Here is a 20647-nt window from a genome sequence, read left to right on the forward strand (position 1 = left end):
ATGTGCGGCCCGAACAGGTTGGTAACTTGCAGAGCGCTGATGCTCTCTTTCGTAAATTTTGATGACAGCTTTATGAAGACTCCTGTCTACTTTAGTCCTGTCATATTTTCAATTATTCATTCAGTGGCATGAATGGGAACCTACAGGTAACTACACAATTCATTGCACTCATAAGAAAGAGATAAACTAGACAATGTTGCAATTGTATGCTTGATAAAACTACCTACTTTGATCCCATATAGCCTCTTGTCAATCACCCAATTCAGCTCTAAGCTGGGTAGCTGCTGTAAAGACCGACGACAAGCAATATATGCCATAGTGTTGCTCTTGCGCTGTTGGTCCAAGTGGACACCCATTCTCCGACCGACAACCGAGTCCGGCCCGTCAGCCCTATGAGTATCTCCGCGCAAACTGGAAGCAAATTTCTACTGTCCAAGTCATATATAAAGTAGTGAGAGCCATGATATTGTCTTACCTGATGCGTCATACTACAAGGCCCAAGATCAGCCTTTAATCACTTGACACAATTGTGCAGCCATAGTTCGCATCATGGGTCGCACCGAATCCGCTGCAGCTTCGATGTCGGATGTGGAGAAAGCCGCGCCCACACCTGCAGAGCACGAGGCAGCCCCCGACGGCGGACGCCAGGCCTGGCTCGTTGCGGCCGGAGGCGCGTGCATCATATTCTCCTGTCTGGGGTTTGCAAACTCGTTTGGCGTGTTCCAAGAATACTACGAGGCCAATCAGCTACGCGTTGATTCGTCCAGCAAGATCTCCTGGATCGGGTCGCTCTGCACATTCCTCCAGTTCGCAGCCGGTGGAATTGGGGGTCCATTGTTCGATCGCTATGGCACATGGGTGAGTGCTCTCCAACGGCCACTAAAAGTGCCCATCAACTCACTAGAAACATAGGTCATCCGTCCGGCGGCAGTCGTCTACATCTTCGCCATGATGATGACCAGTCTCTGCTCGGAATACTGGCAGTTCATGCTGGCGCAGGGCGTCCTTCTCGGCACAGCAATGGCCTTCCTCCAGCTGCCGGCTCTCGCCGCCGTGTCACAGTACTTTGACAAGAAGAAAGCCGCGGCCCTCGGGCTGATCGTGTCCGGCTCATCGATCGGGGGCGTGGTCTTCCCGATTGCGCTGTCCAAGATGCTGAACAGCTCGTCGCTCGGATTTGGTTGGTCGGTGCGAGTGATGGGTTTCGTGGTCATCCCCCTGATGGCGTTCGCGTGTACAGTGGTCAAGCCTCGCCTGCCCCCGCGCACGACCTCGTTCTTCATCCCGGATGCCTTCAAGCAAGCCCGGTTCGATCTCATCATCGCTGCCTTCTTCTTCATGTTCATTGGGCTGTTCACCCCGCTGTTCTATCTCCCCACCTATGCAGTGACCCGGGGCATGGACGCCACGCTGGCCTCGTACTTACTGGCGATTCTCAACGCCGCGTCCACGTTCGGACGCATCATCCCCGGGTTTCTCGCTGATAAATACGGGCGATTGAACATGTTCGCCCTGGGAGGGATCGCCACGGGTGTGATCGGCCTCTGTATGACCAAGGCGGAATCCACGGCTGGGTTGGTGGTATACGCGGTGTTTATCGGGTTCGCATCGGGTACCATCGTCTCGGGAGCGAGCGCGGCATTCACACTCTGCATGACGGACGCCCGGGAAAGCGGGACGTATATGGGGATGGGCATCGCTACCAGCTCCGTCGCCGCCTTGATTGGGCCCCCCGTGATTGGAGCACTGTTCGATCGTTACGGAGGGTTCCTGCAGGCGTCCATTTTCAGCGGCGTTCTGTCTTTGGTGGGCGGCTGCATTGCCTTTGCTGCGAAGGCTACCACACCAGTTGGTTTGCTGGGACGAGTATAACTCTTTCGGAGGGCGGATTCTGGATGTGTTTGCGTGCTGTGATGTGCTCGGCAGTCGTGACAGAAGGGATAGAGCTGGCTTCATGCATTGATTCGAGCGGCTTGCTGGTATTGAGTGAGGCTGACTTGTGGCATGTCCTGATGTATTTTTAGAAATCTATAATCCCATATCAGTTTCGCTTTCGCTTCTAGTGCAATTCTGCCCTTGATCCACGTCATTTGTGACTTAAGAAAAAGGTGACCATTCAATGGGCGAGGTGCATCGCTAGGGCCCGAAAAATGCCGAGCTGGGTGTTTGTACTGCGGCCGACGCTCGATGGCGTGAAAGATCCGTAGGATTGTACCACTTGCGCAGGTATGACGAGTCTGTGTTGGATGTCTGGAAGACAACCTCGCCTAATCGCCTAAAATGGTGGTGCCATGTTGGGGTGACTCAAGTGAGGCGTGTCACAGACGATCGGGGACGAAGCGAATCTGCTTCTCCGAACCGAGGATGGTGAGAGGGCAGTGACCCACGAGAATGGGACCATATTGAGGTACCTACCAGTAGTCGACGGTGGAGGTTCCATTGTCGCAGATCGTCGCCCCCCTATGATGGACGGACCCGTGACTGCCCCAATAGCTCAGTGGGGGCGCGTCTGGGCGGCTCCCGTAGCCGAAGGGGGGTTCGTTCTTGGCAATGTTTCCAAAGGGGAAATACAATGCAGCGTCCACGGCCATTCCACTGCCTCATCCATTCATTGCTATGTATGATCCCCAATTGGTAACGTTCTGGAAAGGATGACTCGAGCTGCGACTGTCGTGATGTTGGAGAGGCCGTAGTAATCCCTCGCTTCCAATCGCAATTCTAGGCATCCGTCTATGACGACAGACTAATCTCGATGGAAGAATAACGAAAGAAGCCGTGAGTGAATCAACGTTTGAGTCCCGTACCGGTAGAAAGGGTTATGCCCAGGTGCAACTGTAAGGGACGAGCCAAGACTGGGCCAAGAAACAGGGTGGTTGGTCAGGGGAGTCGAAGGCGGAACTACTTCAGAACGGAGTGGAATAGTGCAGTCGAAGAGTGAACCAGATGCTGTAAGGCTGTGTAGGTCGGCTTGGCTAATTGATCATCCTTCAGGCTCAAAATTGAGAACACTCTTCGGTTAGCATGGAGTGCGGATGCGATTCCGAACCCGTGCAGCAGTCGGAGTAGACACCTCCAGGGTATTAGGGAACGAGCTGGAGCCAAGCATCTGGGATGCATAGAAGCATTGAGTTCAGCTTCGTTTGATCGAGACTAAGCCTGAGTCGGTAGCGGTTCCTCTGAAACCCTCTCCAAGAATGCAGGGATGTGAGCTGATTCGGGACCTTAGTGTGAAGTGCCAGAATTCATTGTTCATTGAGTTGGGAGCCGAGGAGGGGAGATATTGAGAGGGGTGCTCTCGGCGTGATCACGAGACCTCCGCCCCCAAGGTTCTCGTTAGGTAAGGAATACCTCATTTGCGAGAGGGGTTGAGGGGGGATTCTGGGGTAAGACAAACCCAATTCCCTAGTTCCAACATGGCCAGACTCGAATCAAGTTGAGTTTCCCTGCGATGTGAAACATGATCAAACATGATGTTTATTCCCCGCGTTGCTACCGGGAGTGTCTAGACCACTAGTCATAATAGTTGACTACTATGTAGGACTAACTAAATAATAAGCCCAGCTAGACCGTGCCACTAGTTGAATTAGTCGGTCGGTCGGTCGGCGGAGGAGTGCCGGACCGCCCGTTTGGGCCGGGTCACGGGGCTGCAGGAAGGCGGTTTTTCATTATGTCATAGAATGCAGCCAAACCCCGGTGAATGGCGCCATGACAAGTCATCAAATCACTGCATTCCATATCCTAATGGAAATTGATGCGATACGATCACCTGCGCATTGCGATGTCCATCAATGGCCAGGATCGCGTTCGCGTATTCTGAGGTACTGTACACGGTGTACAGTCCATGAACTTGATAACCTGATCATCCTTTCCCCTCCTCCTCCCGGAAGCGGCAAGTAGCTGAGTCAGCTCTAGTGAGGAAACGAAGGATTAGTGACAACCGACTAAAATCCAATAAAGATAAACCGCCCCCCTAGTCGCGATCGATCCACGTCCCTACGGATGTCGGCGAATGAACGAGGCGAGAGAGAAAACCGGGAAGAAGATCCGTAAGCCTGGGAGATGCAGGATGATGCAGTGAGGTTGCACATCTGATTCATAATGATGGTGGTCCTGGTGGACCAGTGGATGGTACCTTTTGATCTCCTCTTCCAAAGTGGGTATGGTACATGAACAGAGACATACTCAATACTTGTCGCACTTAATGCTCGTGTATTTGAGTAGTTGGTACTCGGTACTTTGTGAACATCATCTGGGCGACCGTTCTTTGTTCCTCTTGGATGGATGGAACCTTAAAAGCCCTCCGCTGTCCGATCCACGCTGATTTGCTTCTTTCCGGCTCCACTCACCACTGCTTGTCATTCTGCGCCAGAACCTTTTTTTTCTTTTTTCTTTTTTGTTCTTTTTTTCTTTCCTTCTTTGGATGGATTTTCTTCGGGCCCTTTACAATTTGCCTTACTTAATAGAAACTTGACGTCGGTGTCTTGCCGCCTCATTACTTTTTTTTTCCCTTTCCTTCCTTCTTTCCTTCTATTCTACGAATCGATTACTTGCCATCTTTCTCCAATCCACCACCGTCCCACACCAACACTCTTGACCTCTGCTCAACCGAAGCAAATTCCTCTATTTGTTGCTTGTGAAGAACAAACTGTACATTCGTTGATACTCTATTTCCGCGCTGTGCTGTCGTCAGAGGGGATCGGCGATTTCATCAGCAGCTCTCCACTCGAGTGCATGATCCCAGTCTACTGCAATCTGTGACTAACAGTTTTCCGTTTACTCCGTCCGTCGACTTCAAACCACCTCCAACACTGTTGATTGCGTCTCCGCTCGCCCCTCTTAGTGCAGTCTGCTGTCCAGGGGGGTTTTGTTGGAATCCGGGGAAAGTGAGAGAAAAGGCCAAGGGAAATTAGAAAAAGGAAAAAAAGCTTTTCCTTTCCTCTGTTCCCTTCTCTTCTCTTTCCTCCGTCTTCCCTTTCCATCCCGCCGCCTCACCATTTCTACTCATTTGCTCAACTCACACAACCGGCACACCACCACACCACACCACACAGAACACTCTTACCCCTCTTCTTCCTTTATTCACTCATCTGCGGCGTCCTCATTCGCTTGGGACTGGCCCTACTTCCATATAGAGCCTTTCCCCGTCCACAGTAATACCGCCCATCATGTCTTCCGCCACCATCCCAACCGCGATCGCGATTCCGAAGCAGACCTTCGTGAGATACACTTCTTCCTCCGGAAACGCTTCGCCTTCCAACGGATCGCGCAGCACTTCTCCTCATTCTCCCTCGTGCTCGTCGTCGGCCGAACATTCACGGTCTAGCAGCCGTCGCCGGGAGTCCTTTGGCTCTATCAAAGAAGACGTCGACGGTAGGTCGGCCCGGGTCGCGTGAGGCAGTTGAACCTCGACTAATTCATCATAGGCATTGCCCAATCGTTCGTCGATACCCACATTGAACACTCCCCTCAGGAGACCGCTAAGCCTAACCCCTTAGAGATGCAGCCGACTCCCGACTTCTGCTGCCCCTGTGGTGGCTTTCTGGGATGGAAGCAGATCCGGTTGGGAGGCAAGAGCTTGAGTCGCAGCTACAGCGATCTTCGAGGGCTGAACCAACTGCACTCCCGTTGGGCCTGGGAGTCGACCTCCCCCGTGGCCGAACCCCCGAGTCAGACCCTGCAGGTTCCGGAAGAGAAGCAGGTTGTCGTGGAGGAAGAGCAACCTAAGCCGGTCCCGGGAACCTCGCGCTTGGAGAAGGTCCCACCGGAGGTGCTTGGTAAGAGACTCGCTCTCGTCTTTATCTGTGAACGTGCTAACAAGGACGACAGACCAAATCATCTCCCTCTTGGCGCTTGATGTACCCCCCAACGGATATACTCCCCGCAATGTGGATCTGATCTCATGCCTTCTGACCTCCAAGACTTTGCATGCGGCTACGCTTAGTGTGTTGTACAGGAACATGACTTTCCCCCACTCCATCATCTTCTCCAAGGCATTGAACCACATCTCCCTCTATCCGGCATTGGGCACTTTGGTGCGTCGTCTCGACTTCTCTCACTTTACTTCGGTGGGCTTGGGACGGACCAAGCAGATGAACTCGGAGATCCAGAACCTTACCTCCAAGACCCTGCTACAGTGCTTGGAATTGTTGCCCAACCTGCGCGAATGCTTGCTTCAGGAGCACGTGGAGGGTGATCTCAGCATGGAAGTTATCCGAAAGCTGTTTACGGGCCTTCCCAACCTGTCCGCTGTTGATTTCTGCGGCTGCTCTACCCAGTCTTTCTCCGGTCTCTTCCTCGAGGCGTTGACCTCGGGTCCTGGTCTCCCGGCTGCATTGCCTAACTTGAGACGGGTTTCGTTGCACGAATGCAGCAGCTTACCGTCGGTGGCGTTTGAGATTCTCCTCCCTCGCTTGGTCAACTTGACCCACTTGGATCTCACTCACACTCAGGTCAGCGAGGATGCGCTTTTCTCGATCCCTAAGACCGCCCAGATCACCCACCTCAGCCTGTCCCGGTGCAGTCGCCTGCGTGGTCCCAAGGTGGTGGAGTTCCTAACCACTCATCCTGCTGTCTGTGGCTCGCTGGTGTTCTTGAACCTTTTGACCGATCCTACGCGCTCCCGTCTCTTGGAGGAGGAAGACGTTTCGGCGCTTCTCCCACACTTGCCTTCCTCCCTCTGCTCCCTCAATTTGGGCGGTGCGAAGGTCACCTCCGCTCACACCAAAGCTCTGATCCCTCTGACTAAGCACTTGGAGGAGTTGGGGCTGAGCTCCTGTGAGCTGTCGGGTCAGGATCTGAACCAGTTTTTCGTTCCACCTCGGCCTGCCACTGGTGTTGAGAGTGCGCCTGCCACTCCCATCGACAGCCTTCCGCCCACCCCCCTTGAATCCGTGCCACCACCTCTTGTTGTTGTTGAGGAATGGGTCCCGCATACCCTTCGTTACCTGGATCTCAACAAGGCTCCCCAGTTGACGATCGGAACCGTGTTCAACCCGAATGCTTGTGTCATTCTCTCGCAGCAGACCTATCCTCTGCAGGTCATCGAATTCAGTGACAAGCTAATTGCTCCTCTGCGGGAAAGAGCTCGAAATGCCAAAACGTCGCCCGGCTGGACTGTCCGTGAGCTGGGCCGTCGTGGCTGGTATGTACGCGACCCTGCCTCTATGCCGAACTACGCTCTGGACGACGGTTCGCGCGACTGGAAGATGGGTGCCAGATGGTGGGGCATGAGGAAGATCCCTGTCGCCGTCGGAGAAGTCGGTGGCATCTACGGACACTACATGTTCAAGAAGTAATTTTTCTGATTTCAAGGTTGTGTGGAACTCTCGACTCTTTGTCATGATCAGTTTTATACCCTGTTGAATGTTCGCATGGCGCATCTTTCGGATGATGATTTGACTTGATGATTTTGCGAGAGCGCCAAAAGTGTGGACAGTTTTATTGACGTGTTATTATTATCTCCATTTGCATAGCGAGTGCGATTCCTCAGCGTTAGGTATGTCTTGACGGTCTGATTACGGCTTGCGCTCATGATTGATATCCTGGTTGTTGCTTTTTTTTATGGGATCATTTATTGTGTATGCTAGTTAGGCGATTTGGAGCATAGCGGTCAAGTTTGGCTTGGAGTCAGGTTTGATTAAATTCAACTTTTTCACTGTATCATTGCCTTGGCCCAAGATTCTTCTCCAATTCTCGATTTTCTCAAGTAACAGTACCAACAAAGCCGCTGTCGCTACGGGTTACCTTGACAAACGGGAAATCCCCGGGCTGACCGAAAGCAGAACCCACCATCGGGAGAAACCGGAACCTGGCCGGAGCAGTCTTGCCCAATTCATCTGACCGGTAGCACAAATGCCAACACCTCTCTCTACCTTCAGAGACACAGAATGTAACTGTCCCGGGCAGTTCTGCTTCCAGGTTTTGGCCCGTCTGGATGTTCTCCGAAGTATACATTCTGCTGAACCGCACTCCTGAACGTTTAGCCGTGCACCTGCCATGTTGGGGGATTTAGGGGTAACCTTATTCCCAAAAATAACTTTTCTTTTCTGGACGGCGTGCCACATGGGATGATCGCATCGGATCTTGTGGGGTGCAACCCGTGCAACGGTGCAAGAAAATTTATCTCCTGGTCGGGGTTGTGGGTGGGGCCGCAGGGGGGGGGGATTCGGTGATTGTTTTCAGGGATGGATGGTTATTGGGCGGTAGGATGTGGCTCTATCAACTTTACTGTTCTTACTACCAATCTTTGATTCTTTCATATAAAAGCTATAATCTGCTTCGATTCTTCTTCATGCCTATTTTTGTTTATAGCTTTTTAAGCTATTTTTTATCCATAATTCTGTAGACGGCTTAACCTTCAACTAAATAAAATCTAAGAATTATTATCGAGTGATGTTTTCTACAAAGTTTAGTATTTCTACGAGTTTATATATTAATATTATGTAGTTGTCCCCTACTCATACGCCCAAACCTCTTGTAAACCCACCTCGATCCTATCCGCAACGATGAACAAGTTCGTCTCTGATCTCGAGCCCGGCGCGGGCGAGGGCGTCTAATCTCGGATCTGAGGATCGCAGGGCTGGGTCAATGCCTCGATCTCGTCGAACAGTCTAATGAGCATGAGAGTTAGAGCGTTAGCAGCTGCTTCCATGAAACAAAATTTCGAGTCAGGGTGAACTTGCCGTTTCGCAAAGTTCGAAGTCTGTACCATGAGCCCGAGGATCTCCCTCCCGCTGGGGTCTGGCTGCGGCAGGAACGGCTGGTCTCCGGCTGGATCAAGGGCGGCATTGTCGCCGTAGAGGATGGCTCGGTGGCTCTCCAGGATTGCGAAGGCGTCAATCAAGCTCTTCGTGGGCCTGGAGAGCGAGAGCGGGCGTCTGGGCTCCAGCGCCAGCAGCGAAAGGACTCGAGACGTACCGAACACCAGGTGCTTTACGAAGGAGTCGCCGGGACTCTCGGCCATCAGCTGCGGTTGCACTGGTTTAGTAACTTCATGCCAAGTTCTGTCCGCGCACCACAACAGCATCGTACCTCAAAAAGCCCATGGAGAAACGTGCACCACAGCACATCCTCCCGATGATAGACAACCTGTCGTGATGTGTGACAGGTTTTGGTTCCTGTTGCTTAGTCAGTGGGATTGGGGGATAGACCGTGGGCTGGCACCTATGTTTCTGTGTTTGTCGCTTACCACTTGTGTTGAAGGAAGTTGGTCTGGTACTCTGCCTGGATCCGGGGCGGGTTGGGCTGTTGGAATCCAGCTGAGAACTCAATCACCGAGGAGGGAAATGGATGGCAGCTGGCAGCGCTGACGGGCCACGCGCCAGCGGCAAGTATCACCAGGAGTTTGAAGAATTGCATGATGTTTGATTGTTGAAGTGATAGTCAAGGTAAGAGACTTGTGAGAAGAGAAATGGAAATGGTAGTCATCTAGGAAGACTTGGGACGGGGACAGTCGTCTGCTTTATACTTCCATAGGATACTTAGGACATTGCTTGCGAGGGCGTGAAGCCCTCGGCAAATACAGGTAGGTGCGCTCAATAGATACTTGTTCTGGGATAGCGAGCCAGGCATGGAACCGCCAAGATCCGATGGCACATGCTACAATGCACTCGCCTCCTAAATCATAGCCTAACAAACTATACTAGGCTATCAGTAGGTGCGCTCGATTCATACCCGATCTGGGAAGTTGCCGGCCACTCAATTACTTCAGTGGGGCTGCAACCTGCGTGAAACAAATCCCAATGGCGAGACTATCGCCCGGATGTACTAAATTAAAAGTCAGATCAAGTCTTCGAGCTTCGAGATGTATGACATGCTGAGATCTAAGGGTGGGGCTTTTGATGCATGGCTTCAACATGCAGATGGCACTTAGCCCGTTTGGGCATAAACGCGCTCGAATGTTGCCCGAATTGGCAAAGTCCCCATACACCGTGGACCGTCTTCCAAAGTTGATTGTCCTAGAGTATAGTAGCACGTAGGTTTGATTCCCTGGCTGTATGCGCGCGAAGTCTCTGCTCAGATCATATCAGTACTACAAGTACATTACCAAATATGTGCCCTACCTGTCTGGACTCTTGATGGCAAGCGAGACTGACCCCGAGAAACATGAATCAAGCGACCTCCAAATCGTACGTACTCTCCTATGAAAACAAGCCTCATACCATGACAGCTTTCCATGAGTAGCATTTACCGAATGGCAGTGATAGACTTGGGTGCACAGGGCGACTAGATGGTGTTCCTTGCAGTGGTGTTTGTGGTCGGTTCTGGTCATCCCTTTTTCCTCATTAATAGACGATGGTTTGTGTTCTCTTTTGAATTCACTTCTCCAGTAACATGGATGAGCAGTTTTTCAAACTGAATTAGAGACTATATTACTTAACAGTTCTTTAAGTCTCATAAAAATATATACAATCACGGAACGATGTTGAATTGAACTTTGCCCTAGAAATATGTCATAGAACACGGGCGGAGGCATATCGCCATTCGCCACTCGGGGTTACTGCGGGGAGTCAGTTATCTGGACTTCAACCTTGATAACACTCTCGGGCAACTGACTGTGCGAGGTTGAAGAAACCGTACGGAATGTTCGAAGTTCGGGGAAGTGGGGAAGCCGGTAGGGCCCGACGGGGAGGTTGGCGGGTCGCCGATTACACTCCTATCGCCGATTGACGTCAGGCCGTCCACCTCGCCGAGCATACTTAAACGCCATCGCATACTGCATGCATTGTGTCAAGACATTCAGGGAAATATAGCTACCGGTCATAAATATGAAGTTCCTACCATCAATTAGACCTCGACTCGCCAGTCGCATTCTGCACCAGCCAGCACGAAGGACGATCGTCAATCGAGTGCATCTATTGCCGTACACTTCCTTCGCCTCAGCCAATCCATTCAGTACACCAGCCTCCAGTAAACGTTTCACCTCCACCTCCACAGCAAAAGCAACAGCAGCAGGCCCTAAGCTCCCTCAGTCCCCAGCCATGCAAAAAGAACAACACCCGCCCGCCATGCCCCACACAACCCTGGCAAGCACCTCCCCCTCCACCCCAACGATCCACGCCCTCTTCGAGCCCCAAACCAGCACCTGGCAATACCTCGTCGCAGACCCCACCACCTCCACCGCCGCCATCATCGACCCCGTTCTGGACTACGACCCCACCACCCAGACCATCAGCACCACCACCGCCGATGCGTTGCTCGCCTTCATCGCGCAGAAGGGCTACACCATCTCGCACATCCTGGAGACGCACATCCACGCCGACCACCTCACCGCCGCCGCGTACCTGCAGTCCCAGCTACTCAAGTCGCAACCCAGCTCCTCAGCTGCACGGTCTAAAATCCCCATCTGCGCCGGCCACCGCATCCAACACGTCCAAACCCTGTTCGCGCAGCGCTACAGCATCCCGGAGGAAGAATACCGCCGCACCGCATTCGACAAACTCTTCCAGGACGACGAGCACTTCACGATCGGGACCCTGGACGCCGTCGCGCTGCATCTGCCGGGCCATACCCCGGACCATTTGGGGTATATGGTTGGTGGTATGTCCGCTTCCTTCTCTGTTTCCGAGCATCACTTTATCACAACTTTGTGATCAAAATTGCAAGCACCAGACGCTAACAACCGTGGTAGGCAACATCTTCGCCGGCGACTCCCTCTTCAACCCGGACATCGGGACCGCACGATGCGACTTCCCCGGCGGGTCGGCGGAGAGTCTGTGGGCCTCCGGGCGCCGCGTGCTGGGGATGGCGCCAGAGACGAAAGTCTGGGCGGGACATGATTATCCGCCGGCGGGGCGGGCGGGGGTGGTGGTGCCGTTTGGGACAGTGGAGCAGCATCGGAGATTCAACCAACATTTGAAAGACGGGGTGGAAAGGGAGGAGTTTTTGCGGGTAAGGCGGGAGCGGGATGCGGGGCTGGGGGAGCCCCGGCTGCTGCATGCTGCGTTGCAGGTGAATGTCCGCGGGGGAAGGTTGCCTGCGCCGGTGGAAGGCTCGCCAGGGTTGAGGATGTTGAGGATTCCGGTGAGGGGGGTGGGTGAGTGGTAGTGCATCAGGATATTAGACATAGCATAGCATTTTGAGTGTCAGATTAGTGTATTTTGCACATATTCAATTTTCAAATTCAGGCTACTCAGTATATTATCCAATTAACTAAAACTAGACCCATCCTATTCAGATGAAATCCATCGCTCCCCCCGGAATTGACTACCCCAACCCCCACCCCTTCATATCCGCCTCCCTCCCCTCCACCACCCGCGCCGCCCTCTTCAACCACCGCAAATCACACACCTTCTTCGCCTCCACCAAAAACGCCTCCTCGTAGTCCTCCTTGCTCACCCCCCACCGCCGTGCCGCCCGACACCCCTGCACATACACGTCGGCCACGTACAGCGCCCGCAGCGCCTCGAGGGTGTACGCGTCCCGCGCCATCAGATCCTCGATCCCGTCCCGCGGGTCCGCGCTCCCCACCAGCGCCTCCACGTACCCCGGCAGGTTGTCGTAGAACCGGCCGAGCCGCGGCTTGTGGATCATCGGCACGTGCGCCCAGTACGCGGCGCAGTCCTCGCAGGCGCGCGACCAGCGGTCGGTGTCCATGCCGTTGGGGTTGGTGGTTAGGTCGTGCAGGTCCGTGAGGAAGACTCGGTAGCTGGGGGACCCCATGGCGGTGCGGGTGCAGGTGAGGTGGTGGTGGAAGGTGGCTAGGTGGTGGAGGGCGCCGGTGGTGATGGGGCCCAGGGGGTAGAGGGGGAGGAAGGGCGGGGGTTGTTGGGGGCTTAGCGGGAGGGGGTGGGAGTGGGGTTGTGGTGGGTGATTGGGAGGGGGATTGAGGGGTGCGGGTTGGGCTGCGGGTTGGGGTTGGGTTGGATTAGAAAGTAAGGGTGCAGGTGCCGGTGCCGGGGGTGGCATGGTTGTTGGGTTGGGGGTGGTGCTGTGGTTAGGGCCCGGGTCAGGTATGGAGTCGTCCGTCCAGGTTGAGCACGGAGAGATGGAGGGGTGGGAGGATTGTCTGCTGGGGAGGAGCGGAGACGGGGGCCGGCGCAGGTGGGTCATATCCTGCGAGGGACGTCTGTTTGCGGATGAGGTGGCTGCTGCGTTTGCTGAGTGGCGCGGAGTGGTGCGGTCGGAGAGACGCAGCCTGTTGCGGATGGTGGCTGCTAGGATGTAGGGGTTGGTCTCTGATGCTGGAGCTGGGGATGGGGTTCGCGGGGTGGTAACGTGCAGCCTGGGTATGTTGGTTGACCGGGCCATTTTATAAGTGGTGTTGTCTGGGTTCGGTGGCATGTTACCTGAAAAGCTTGGAGGGGGTTCTTGCTTAGGGGCTTTATTTATAATTCTGGATTGTGCGGTTATGGCATTGTTAACAGTTGCGATGGATAATGACTGTTACAGGGGGTGTGGAGAAATGTGCCTGTTATATCTTTATAGTGTATGCTTGTTAAGTTGGATCTCTTCTCCGTTAGGCTTATTCTTTGTACTCATGACTGGGTCGATAGCTGCTCTATATGTGTGTCGTATATGCAAGAGGTGATTGGTATTGTGAAGTTAGGTTAGGCACAGTTCGATATCTAGATAAGGACGACCCGGCAAGCACAACAACATCAACTGAACAATTACTGTCCCAACTCCCTGATAGCAGCCCCACCACCATACCAATTCACCAGAAATGGAAACTCCCAAGAAATGCCCTCAACCGCCGAAGCTACAACAAAACCATCGCAAACTGCAAATCATGCATCCCATAACCACCCAGACTGGGTCCACTCTTCCATTGCAACTCCTCCCCACCCGCCTGCACCCGCCGCAGAAGCTCCATGCTCATCGTCACCAAGTCCGACGTCCACACCCCATAGATCTGGCCCAGCCGCGTCGTGATCACCCGCTGATGCGCATGCAGCGTCGTACACAAGCCCGCCACCACCAGCGGCCAGCACAGAATACAGTTCACCGGGTGGTGGGGCGGAAGCAGTTCCAGTAAGCGAATAAAATCCGTGACGAGGGCTTGGATCGTGTGGCTTTTGATCCCGAGGGCCGGGTCGATCGTGCGTTTCAGATACATGATACACGCCAGTCGGTACAACTCGGACATGATGGCGTCGCCTTGTTCTTCGACATCGGTGTAGCCCTGGTTGAACGGGGGCAGGGTTCTGTTTTGGAGGGCGTGGAGCTGGCGCTCCATTGCGGTGAGTTTCGTCTTCATGGCGGCGGTGAGCGGGGTGTGGGTTTGTTTGGCGAGTTGGATGAGGTGGGAGGCGCGGAAGATAATCAGGAAGGTTTGTTGGGCGGTGCCGAGGATTGCACCCGTGCCTGTGCCTGTGTCTTTGGGATGGGGCGTGGTGAGGTAGGATTCGAGGATTGAGGAGCCCCGATGGAGGGCGAGATGGGGACCGTGGGTGAAGGTGGTCAGGGCGAAGAAGTAGCTAAATAGATCGGACAGAAGTTGGCGGAGCTGGGAGTTGGGCGGGGCGGCCGTGGTGTCTAGTTTGTGGGAGAAGAGGGCTGCTGCTGCGTTGAGATGGGGAAGAAGGCGGTGCACGGAGGTGAAGTTTTGGATCTATGGTGCATTAGACTTTGGTTCTGGTTTCAGGGGGGCATGCTGACCTCGTGAAGACAGATAAGCAGTACAGCTAAGAGGGTGTAGTCTATGTTTCATTAGCCGCGAGTCAACAGCACAATGTGCAAATCTTACCAGAGAGGCTTGTGCCGGATCTCTCTTCATCGGCGATAGTCTCACGAAGGTTCGCGAGTGCTTGGCCATAGTACTCCACCGCCGCGCCCTTTAGTCCCACATTGGAGGGATCATACTTAATCAGGTCCGCCGCTGAGACAGTCAAAATGCATTTCAGAATCAGTGGACTATCCATGGCCGCTGGAATCAGGTGGTTCAGGAACTCCGACCGGCGGCGTCCTGTGCGGGTGGAGAGCCAGCGAGGGCTGTAGTCGGTGAAGTGAGACAGAAGTCGACTGGCCATGTCGACGTTGGGAACGGCAAAGACGGTGATCATCGCCTCGATATGCGGTGGCAGGGCATAGCCCATCTGCGGCAGCTGGTGGTGCTGTGACCGGCGCGGTTTGCGTTGCGGTCGCTCTGCAGAGGGCCATTCGCAGCTTAACCCGTTGCGCTGACAGCCAGTGCAAATAGGATGCAGCTCGTCACATTTCTTCTTGCGGGTGCGGCACATTATACATCCGGTAGTAGATCGTTGTTGGTATTGCCTCTTCCTGCGCTGAACAGGCAACGTGTCGGACTCCATAGCTGGGTAGTTCTGGTGTGGAATGTGGAGAACTGTTGCCGTCCTTTGTAGCATATCACATAGTCAGAAGTTAAGACTAGCTTGAGATATAAAGTCGAGCCGACATAGTACATTCGTCAATGCTTGTGGAGAAGATAACCAATAGATCGGGGGGGAGAAAGAGGAAGGGAGTCTAGCCGAACAGAAGACTTTCCATGTGGAGACTTGTGCTTATGCATGATTATTCATCCGCTTGTGCAGTCTGTGGCAACTACACTACATCGATGTTGCATTGGCCCGGGGAGCAGTATAAAATTCCCTTGGAAAAAGAAATTACTTCCTATGCAACATCTCGTGAAGTGACTGACAATACTGTCTTATGTAATCGATAGATGACAGCTGTAACTCTGTCTATACATCAATTCTCCGCAAATCAGCCCTATCGTCACTGGCGATGAACGTCAGTTGTGATATGTAAGGGTCTAATGTGCACTCATCTATCAGATTAAGTCTTTAGAGAGCATACACTTGCAAAGTTTTATCCGAAAAGTTGTACAACCAATTCAAGATTGTTAGATCGTGCTAATTTATCTGGTTATTACTTTTTCAAGAAGTTTGTGTATCTTCATGATTTGGAATTAATATCTGCTTTCTTGTCCTCCATTGTTCACTTCTGTGAATAAGTCACTAATGAAGTACCGTAGCTTGATGTTTCACCCCAGGTGGTTAACAGTGAATGTGATCAGAAGCTGTCAACTTCTCCGATCACCATTTATAAGCGATAGTCCACACGCTTTATCGACTAATAAATTTCTTCTTTCTTTGTGAAACTTCTTCCTTAAGTGTCACCGTTCCCATCCATCGCCAATTACTGAGAGACTTCAAGACTGAACTCATCGGACATACCTGAAAGCACAAACTAAACACACTAGTTCTGAAAACATCAAGTTAAACTGCGGTATGTCCTTCGTTGTGGAGAGATTCAGACCATACACTTACTTTGGAGCAAAGCTATAGTGATACTGAAGACTCGCAGTTGTTGAACAAGGGTTTTCTCGGTGTGGTGGATTTCACTTAAAGGTTTGTCTACAGCTGAATATCCCATGATCGAATCCACTTTCTTTGATCTCTTGTTGACAACAATTGGATATAAAAGATACACCCATCTCGTTCTCCAAGTCGTCCCATCTGTACGGCTGGTCGAAGTGGGTTCTTCCTGGAAACAAACCGTCTACTTTAATCGACTGGACCGACGCTCTCGAATCCACCCCCAGACACTCTTGAGCCGCAACCATGCCAATCGACTTGGACTTTGGTCGGTTCTTCGAACCGTCGCGAAAGCACTGGGAGGAGCTCGAAGGCATGCGCGCTCGATGCAGAGATCTGCTCGTCCATTACCAGGAACCCACGACATACTGGACCCTGGGAGACCCAACCCCTCCGCCACCACCCGTCCGGCAGTCAGGAAGGATCGCGACACCCGCCGACTGGGCGAACTGGCCCTTGGTCCGGGGCATCTGGGACCCAAACGTGCACGGTTGGCCGCCGCCCGGGGTGCGACTGTCGGATGCTTGGCTATATCTAGCGATTAAATACATGGCGAAAAAAGCCCGCATCAATTCCTACTGGGCGGATTTTAACAGGGACGGGATCATCCGGCCAATGCGGGTCCCCGTGGGCGATGCCATGATGATCGCTGGGCACGGGCTCGTGTCCTACCCCGTCTATCAGGGGTGGTACGTTTTATGCGGCGGGGCGGCGCGAGTCCATACGACTTGGCTTGTGGGTAAAGTAGGCAGACTGAGCCAGTATCCCTACAATTCTCTCGTGTATGGACTCGTGTTCCCGGTCAAGGACAGCGTCCACATCCATGTGGAGCAGCTGCAGTCCCATAGGACCGTGCTCGACGCCGGCCGAGGCGGCAGGATTCGATCTGTCGAGCAATGGGTCTCTTGTAGGAATGACCCCGTGATCCGGTACTTTCGCTCACCACCAGATGCCCAGCAGCACGAGACTTCGTATCGACTCGAATGCTTGGACCATCTAAGCCCTTGGGATCACTGCTCCGGATGGGTGGGGTCGGACCCGCTCAAGCTTCGCCACGGTTGCTGGCCGGATACGTCTTGACTGCCACTTTGAAAGATTTCATGCTTGCTAGGGCAACACTCTCGGTTTCATTTTTTGTTGATTCTGTGAGCGGGTCTTGACTGTACACCGTTTATACTATTTATTGCTGTGTTTTTCATGTTATTAGTCGTCCAAATTGTGAGCCGACAATCGTATTACCTCATATTTGCCGTGCATTACTGACCGAGAGATAATATCTACTTCTCAGCTCCCAACCTTCTGACTAAGATTAGACTGCAACACCTTGGATCTATCCTCTATCTTTTTTCATCAAATCCATTAATCCAATGCCGCTTCCTCCTTGAAATGCGGACTCCCCTTGAGATACCTCAATACCCGCGCTGGATTGCCGACCACCACACAATACGGCGGTACGTCCTATAACAGTTGTCAGCAAGCACCTCATGCACTAGCACAGAGCACAAGTTAGCTAACCTTAGTAACCACACTCCCCGCCCCAACCGTCGACCCTTTTCCAACTGTCACCCCCGCCAGAATCTTCACATCCCCGGCCAACCAGCAATCATCGCCGATATGGATCTCCTTGCCCCACTCAGGCCCGGCCGTGCCATTCCGCACCTCCCCGTCCAGCGGATGCAGTCCCGTGTAGAGACTCACATTCGGGCCGAACAGACACCGCTCCCCGATCACCACGCGGCAGGTGTCGATGATCGTGCAGTTGAAGTTGATGAACGTGCCCGCGCCGACGCTCACGTTGAACCCGTAGTCCATCCGGATGGGACTTTCCACCCAGGGTTCGTGCTCGAGGAGCGCCTCGTCTTCTTCTTGAGTGGTGGCCGGCGGTGGAAGGGGGCGGGCGTCCTCCACTATTCTATTCAAAGACTTAACAGGTTTTCTCTAGAAAAAGCTGGGGCATACAAAAGGCTTACGCTCTCCACAACTCAACCTGTCGCCGTCGTGAGACGATCCCGGCGTTGTTGAACGCATTCACGGCGACTTTGCAGCGGTGGCGGGCGGCGATCAGGCCCGGGGTGAAGGCGCGGTAGAGCTCGCCGCGGAGCATCTTGGCCTTTTCGGCTTCGTAGTCTGGTGTGTCCATTGGTGGTGATTTGAAGTGTAAGGGGTTTTTCTCGGAGTGTTGAGAGGTTGCTTGCGGATTTTATTAGGAGTTTATATGTCAGTAAGTTTTGGCCCACAGGGCTTGCACCAAGTCTAAGTTACTAAGTATAGGATGCTTGTGCTCTCCCCTTTCTGTGCAACGTGGTCCGACCGCATGTGGGGCCCCACTTGTTAGACTTCGGGGCTAGCCGCATCCATGCCTGGAACTGCCGCGCTTATCGGGCGATAACGATTGCTGAGGCTTGCCTTTCTTGTACTATGTCATAAGTACATGCATACAGTGATCGATATGGGACACGGTAGGTGATACAGATACACTCATTAATAAATTTAGAACACAATTAGGGTATTGACCTAGCTCAGGTAGACAGCTACAAGCTCCTCAGCGAAAAGCAGCCGTCTCCCGCTCACACCACCCCCAGAACCTCTCCGCCGCCCCCGTGCCCCCATCCCGCTCACTAGCCAACCCCTTCTCAATATGACACGGCACCGTCCCAAACCTACCCCAGGGGATAACAAATGCCCCATTTCTCTCGTAAGTAACCTCCGGCGACAGCGCAGCAAACAGCTCACTGTACGCTCCGTACCGCGGACCTTTGAAGAGAAATCCCTGCCACTATTAGCACGCATTCCACTTTACCACTTTAAAACGAAGTAAGGGACGTACCATGATCTTCCCCTGCGCCGGCGAATTATGCCGCTGGAGCTCCGTCTTCATGAGTCCAGGGTTCACACTCTGGTTCGCTCATCAGTACAAGCTTCTCTGCGTCCCCAATTGGGAAAGAAAATGAAAAGGAAAGGAAAGGAACAAACCAGGCTCATCACCCCGTCTCTACCAACCCGCCTCGCCATCTCACTCGCCAAAAACACATTCCCAACTTTACTCTGCATGTAATTCTCCATCGCATTCTTTAGCACCTGAGGGGCGCCAGTCTCCTCATCGAAGACAATCCCCCCATGCGCAACGAACGCAGAGAGCAACGAAGCCACCCAGACCACACGAACACTCCCCGGCTCCGCAGAAGCAGACGTACGCTGCAACACCGGAAGAAGGAGCTGATTCAACAGAAAGGGACCGAGGCAATTCGTGCTCATCTCGAGGTCATGGCCCTTCACCAACCCCCATCACAAGACATCAGCACATCATCTTCCGCCTTCCGGAAAAGAAAAACCGGATGAGAACCAACATACAAGACCGGTCCTACTCCCCGCCGGCGGCGTCATCACCCCGGCATTATGAACCAACACATCCAGCCGGTCCTCCTTCCCCAGAAACTCCTCAACGCTGCGCTTGATACTGCCCAATTCGGCGAGATCTAACGCGAGAAACGCTAATCGGCCCCGGCTGTGCGTGCACTCCGGGGCGGACTGGATGGCGGCGATAGCGGTCCGGGCTTTCTCGGGGGAGCGCGCGGCAATGTAAACGGTTGCGTGCTTGCCGTACAGGATGCTGGCGGCGTGGTAGCCCACACCCGAGGTGGCGCCGGTGATGAGGATGGTTTTGCCGGTGAGGTCGGGGATGGTGCGGTCGGTGAAGGTTGGGGGTGGGGGGAAGATTTGTCGGAGGGTTGTCATTTTCGGTTGTGCTCTTAGTAGATTTTTGTGACTGTGATGAGGGTTGTGGATTTGGGGAATGGGAGGTGATGGGATACGTGCTTGGCTGGGTCAGAGCATTTATGTATACTATGGTTTCTTGAGGGTCGGTCCCGGAGCAAGGGCCCGGGCCCGATGCGATGGGGCGCGTCTGCTTCCGGCGCTAGCATCTCCGGGCCGGCGCTAGGCCTGGATGGGAAGTCCGGAGATGCTGGTGGCCCCGAGGGGCACACGTCTTGACTCCTGAGAGACGCCTCCGAAGCTACTCGTAGGTTATAATTTATGGATCGGCGAATCTACACTTGGCTCGGTCTAGAATCTTGATGTTTCTTGGAAAGATGTCATACCAGCCTAGTTGGTGCTATATTTCCTGGGTGTGGTAATGATTCAAGGTCTGCAAGAGATCGCTCTTCCTCTAGAAGCAAAAATACACATTGAAGCTTACTTTCGGACATTAGCCGACTTGTCTTGTGTCCCGTATTAGAGATTGACTACAGTACAGATAATATGGCATTCGAAACTGGCATCAAGAGTGGCATCGAAACAAGCCTCAGGTGGAACAGGGATGGTGTAGGGCTGACATAAGCGGCGGCTGACAACCCCGCACCCGCACATTG

General features: G+C 53.4%; 7 protein-coding genes across 7 annotated transcripts; 4 read left to right on the forward strand and 3 right to left on the reverse strand.

Moving 5' to 3' along the window:
• Positions 1-249: 249 nt before the first annotated feature.
• On the forward strand, positions 250-1872 carry ASPACDRAFT_1885659 (MCT family MFS transporter; the record flags this gene model as incomplete). The annotated part of the gene is made up of 2 exons (XM_020198400.1): positions 250-858; positions 913-1872. The coding sequence occupies exons 1-2, from the start codon at positions 550-552 to the stop codon at positions 1870-1872; spliced, it is 1269 nt and encodes a 422-aa protein (XP_020060575.1). The 5' UTR covers positions 250-549.
• Positions 1873-5165: 3293 nt separating this feature from the next.
• On the forward strand, positions 5166-7295 carry ASPACDRAFT_22105 (Leucine Rich Repeat domain protein; the record flags this gene model as incomplete). The annotated part of the gene is made up of 4 exons (XM_020199086.1): positions 5166-5370; positions 5424-5774; positions 5827-6833; positions 6918-7295. 4 exons carry the CDS (start codon positions 5166-5168, stop codon positions 7293-7295), a joined length of 1941 nt encoding a protein of 646 aa, XP_020060576.1.
• A 3422-nt stretch (positions 7296-10717) lies between these two features.
• On the forward strand, positions 10718-12127 carry ASPACDRAFT_112693 (MBL fold metallo-hydrolase). The gene is made up of 2 exons (XM_020195660.1): positions 10718-11538; positions 11630-12127. Exons 1-2 carry the CDS (start codon positions 10767-10769, stop codon positions 12043-12045), a joined length of 1188 nt encoding a protein of 395 aa, XP_020060577.1. The 5' UTR covers positions 10718-10766; the 3' UTR covers positions 12046-12127.
• Positions 12128-13792: 1665 nt separating this feature from the next.
• On the reverse strand, positions 13793-15218 carry ASPACDRAFT_15304 (Zn(II)2Cys6 transcription factor; the record flags this gene model as incomplete). The annotated part of the gene is made up of 3 exons (XM_020197148.1): positions 13793-14551; positions 14599-14639; positions 14687-15218. Coding segments are annotated over 3 exons (1332 nt in total), but the record flags the coding sequence as incomplete, so codon positions are not given.
• Positions 15219-16523: 1305 nt separating this feature from the next.
• On the forward strand, positions 16524-17357 carry ASPACDRAFT_39858 (uncharacterized protein; the record flags this gene model as incomplete). The annotated part of the gene is made up of 1 exon (XM_020200664.1): positions 16524-17357. One exon carries the CDS (start codon positions 16524-16526, stop codon positions 17355-17357), a length of 834 nt encoding a protein of 277 aa, XP_020060579.1.
• A 40-nt stretch (positions 17358-17397) lies between these two features.
• ASPACDRAFT_1895528 (sugar O-acetyltransferase) lies at positions 17398-18450 on the reverse strand. The gene is made up of 3 exons (XM_020198702.1): positions 18248-18450; positions 17793-18189; positions 17398-17735 (listed from the first exon to the last, which is right to left on the reverse strand). The coding sequence occupies exons 1-3, from the start codon at positions 18415-18417 to the stop codon at positions 17637-17639; spliced, it is 666 nt and encodes a 221-aa protein (XP_020060580.1). The 5' UTR covers positions 18418-18450; the 3' UTR covers positions 17398-17636.
• A 369-nt stretch (positions 18451-18819) lies between these two features.
• ASPACDRAFT_50125 (uncharacterized protein) lies at positions 18820-20012 on the reverse strand (the record flags this gene model as incomplete). The annotated part of the gene is made up of 4 exons (XM_020202316.1): positions 18820-19047; positions 19105-19173; positions 19251-19547; positions 19629-20012. 4 exons carry the CDS (start codon positions 20010-20012, stop codon positions 18820-18822), a joined length of 978 nt encoding a protein of 325 aa, XP_020060581.1.
• Positions 20013-20647: the final 635 nt, after the last annotated feature.

The sequence above is a fragment of the Aspergillus aculeatus genome (assembly GCF_001890905.1).
Source record: "Aspergillus aculeatus ATCC 16872 unplaced genomic scaffold ASPACscaffold_2, whole genome shotgun sequence".
In the NCBI taxonomy this organism is placed as follows: Eukaryota; Fungi; Ascomycota; class Eurotiomycetes; order Eurotiales; family Aspergillaceae; genus Aspergillus; species Aspergillus aculeatus.

Bases quoted from the DNA above. Each gene is read 5' to 3' on its own strand.
- ASPACDRAFT_112693 (XM_020195660.1), top strand. From the start codon at position 10,767: ATGAAGTTCCTACCATCAATTAGACCTCGACTCGCCAGTCGCATTCTG. The intron at 11,539-11,629 runs GTATGTCCGCTT...CAACCGTGGTAG, and splicing joins TTTGGGGTATATGGTTGGTG to GCAACATCTTCGCCGGCGAC.
- ASPACDRAFT_1895528 (XM_020198702.1), bottom strand. From the start codon at position 18,417: ATGGACACACCAGACTACGAAGCCGAAAAGGCCAAGATGCTCCGCGGC. The intron at 18,190-18,247 runs GTAAGCCTTTTG...GTCTTTGAATAG, and splicing joins CAGGTTGAGTTGTGGAGAGC to AATAGTGGAGGACGCCCGCC. The intron at 17,736-17,792 runs GTTAGCTAACTT...CAACTGTTATAG, and splicing joins CGGGGAGTGTGGTTACTAAG to GACGTACCGCCGTATTGTGT.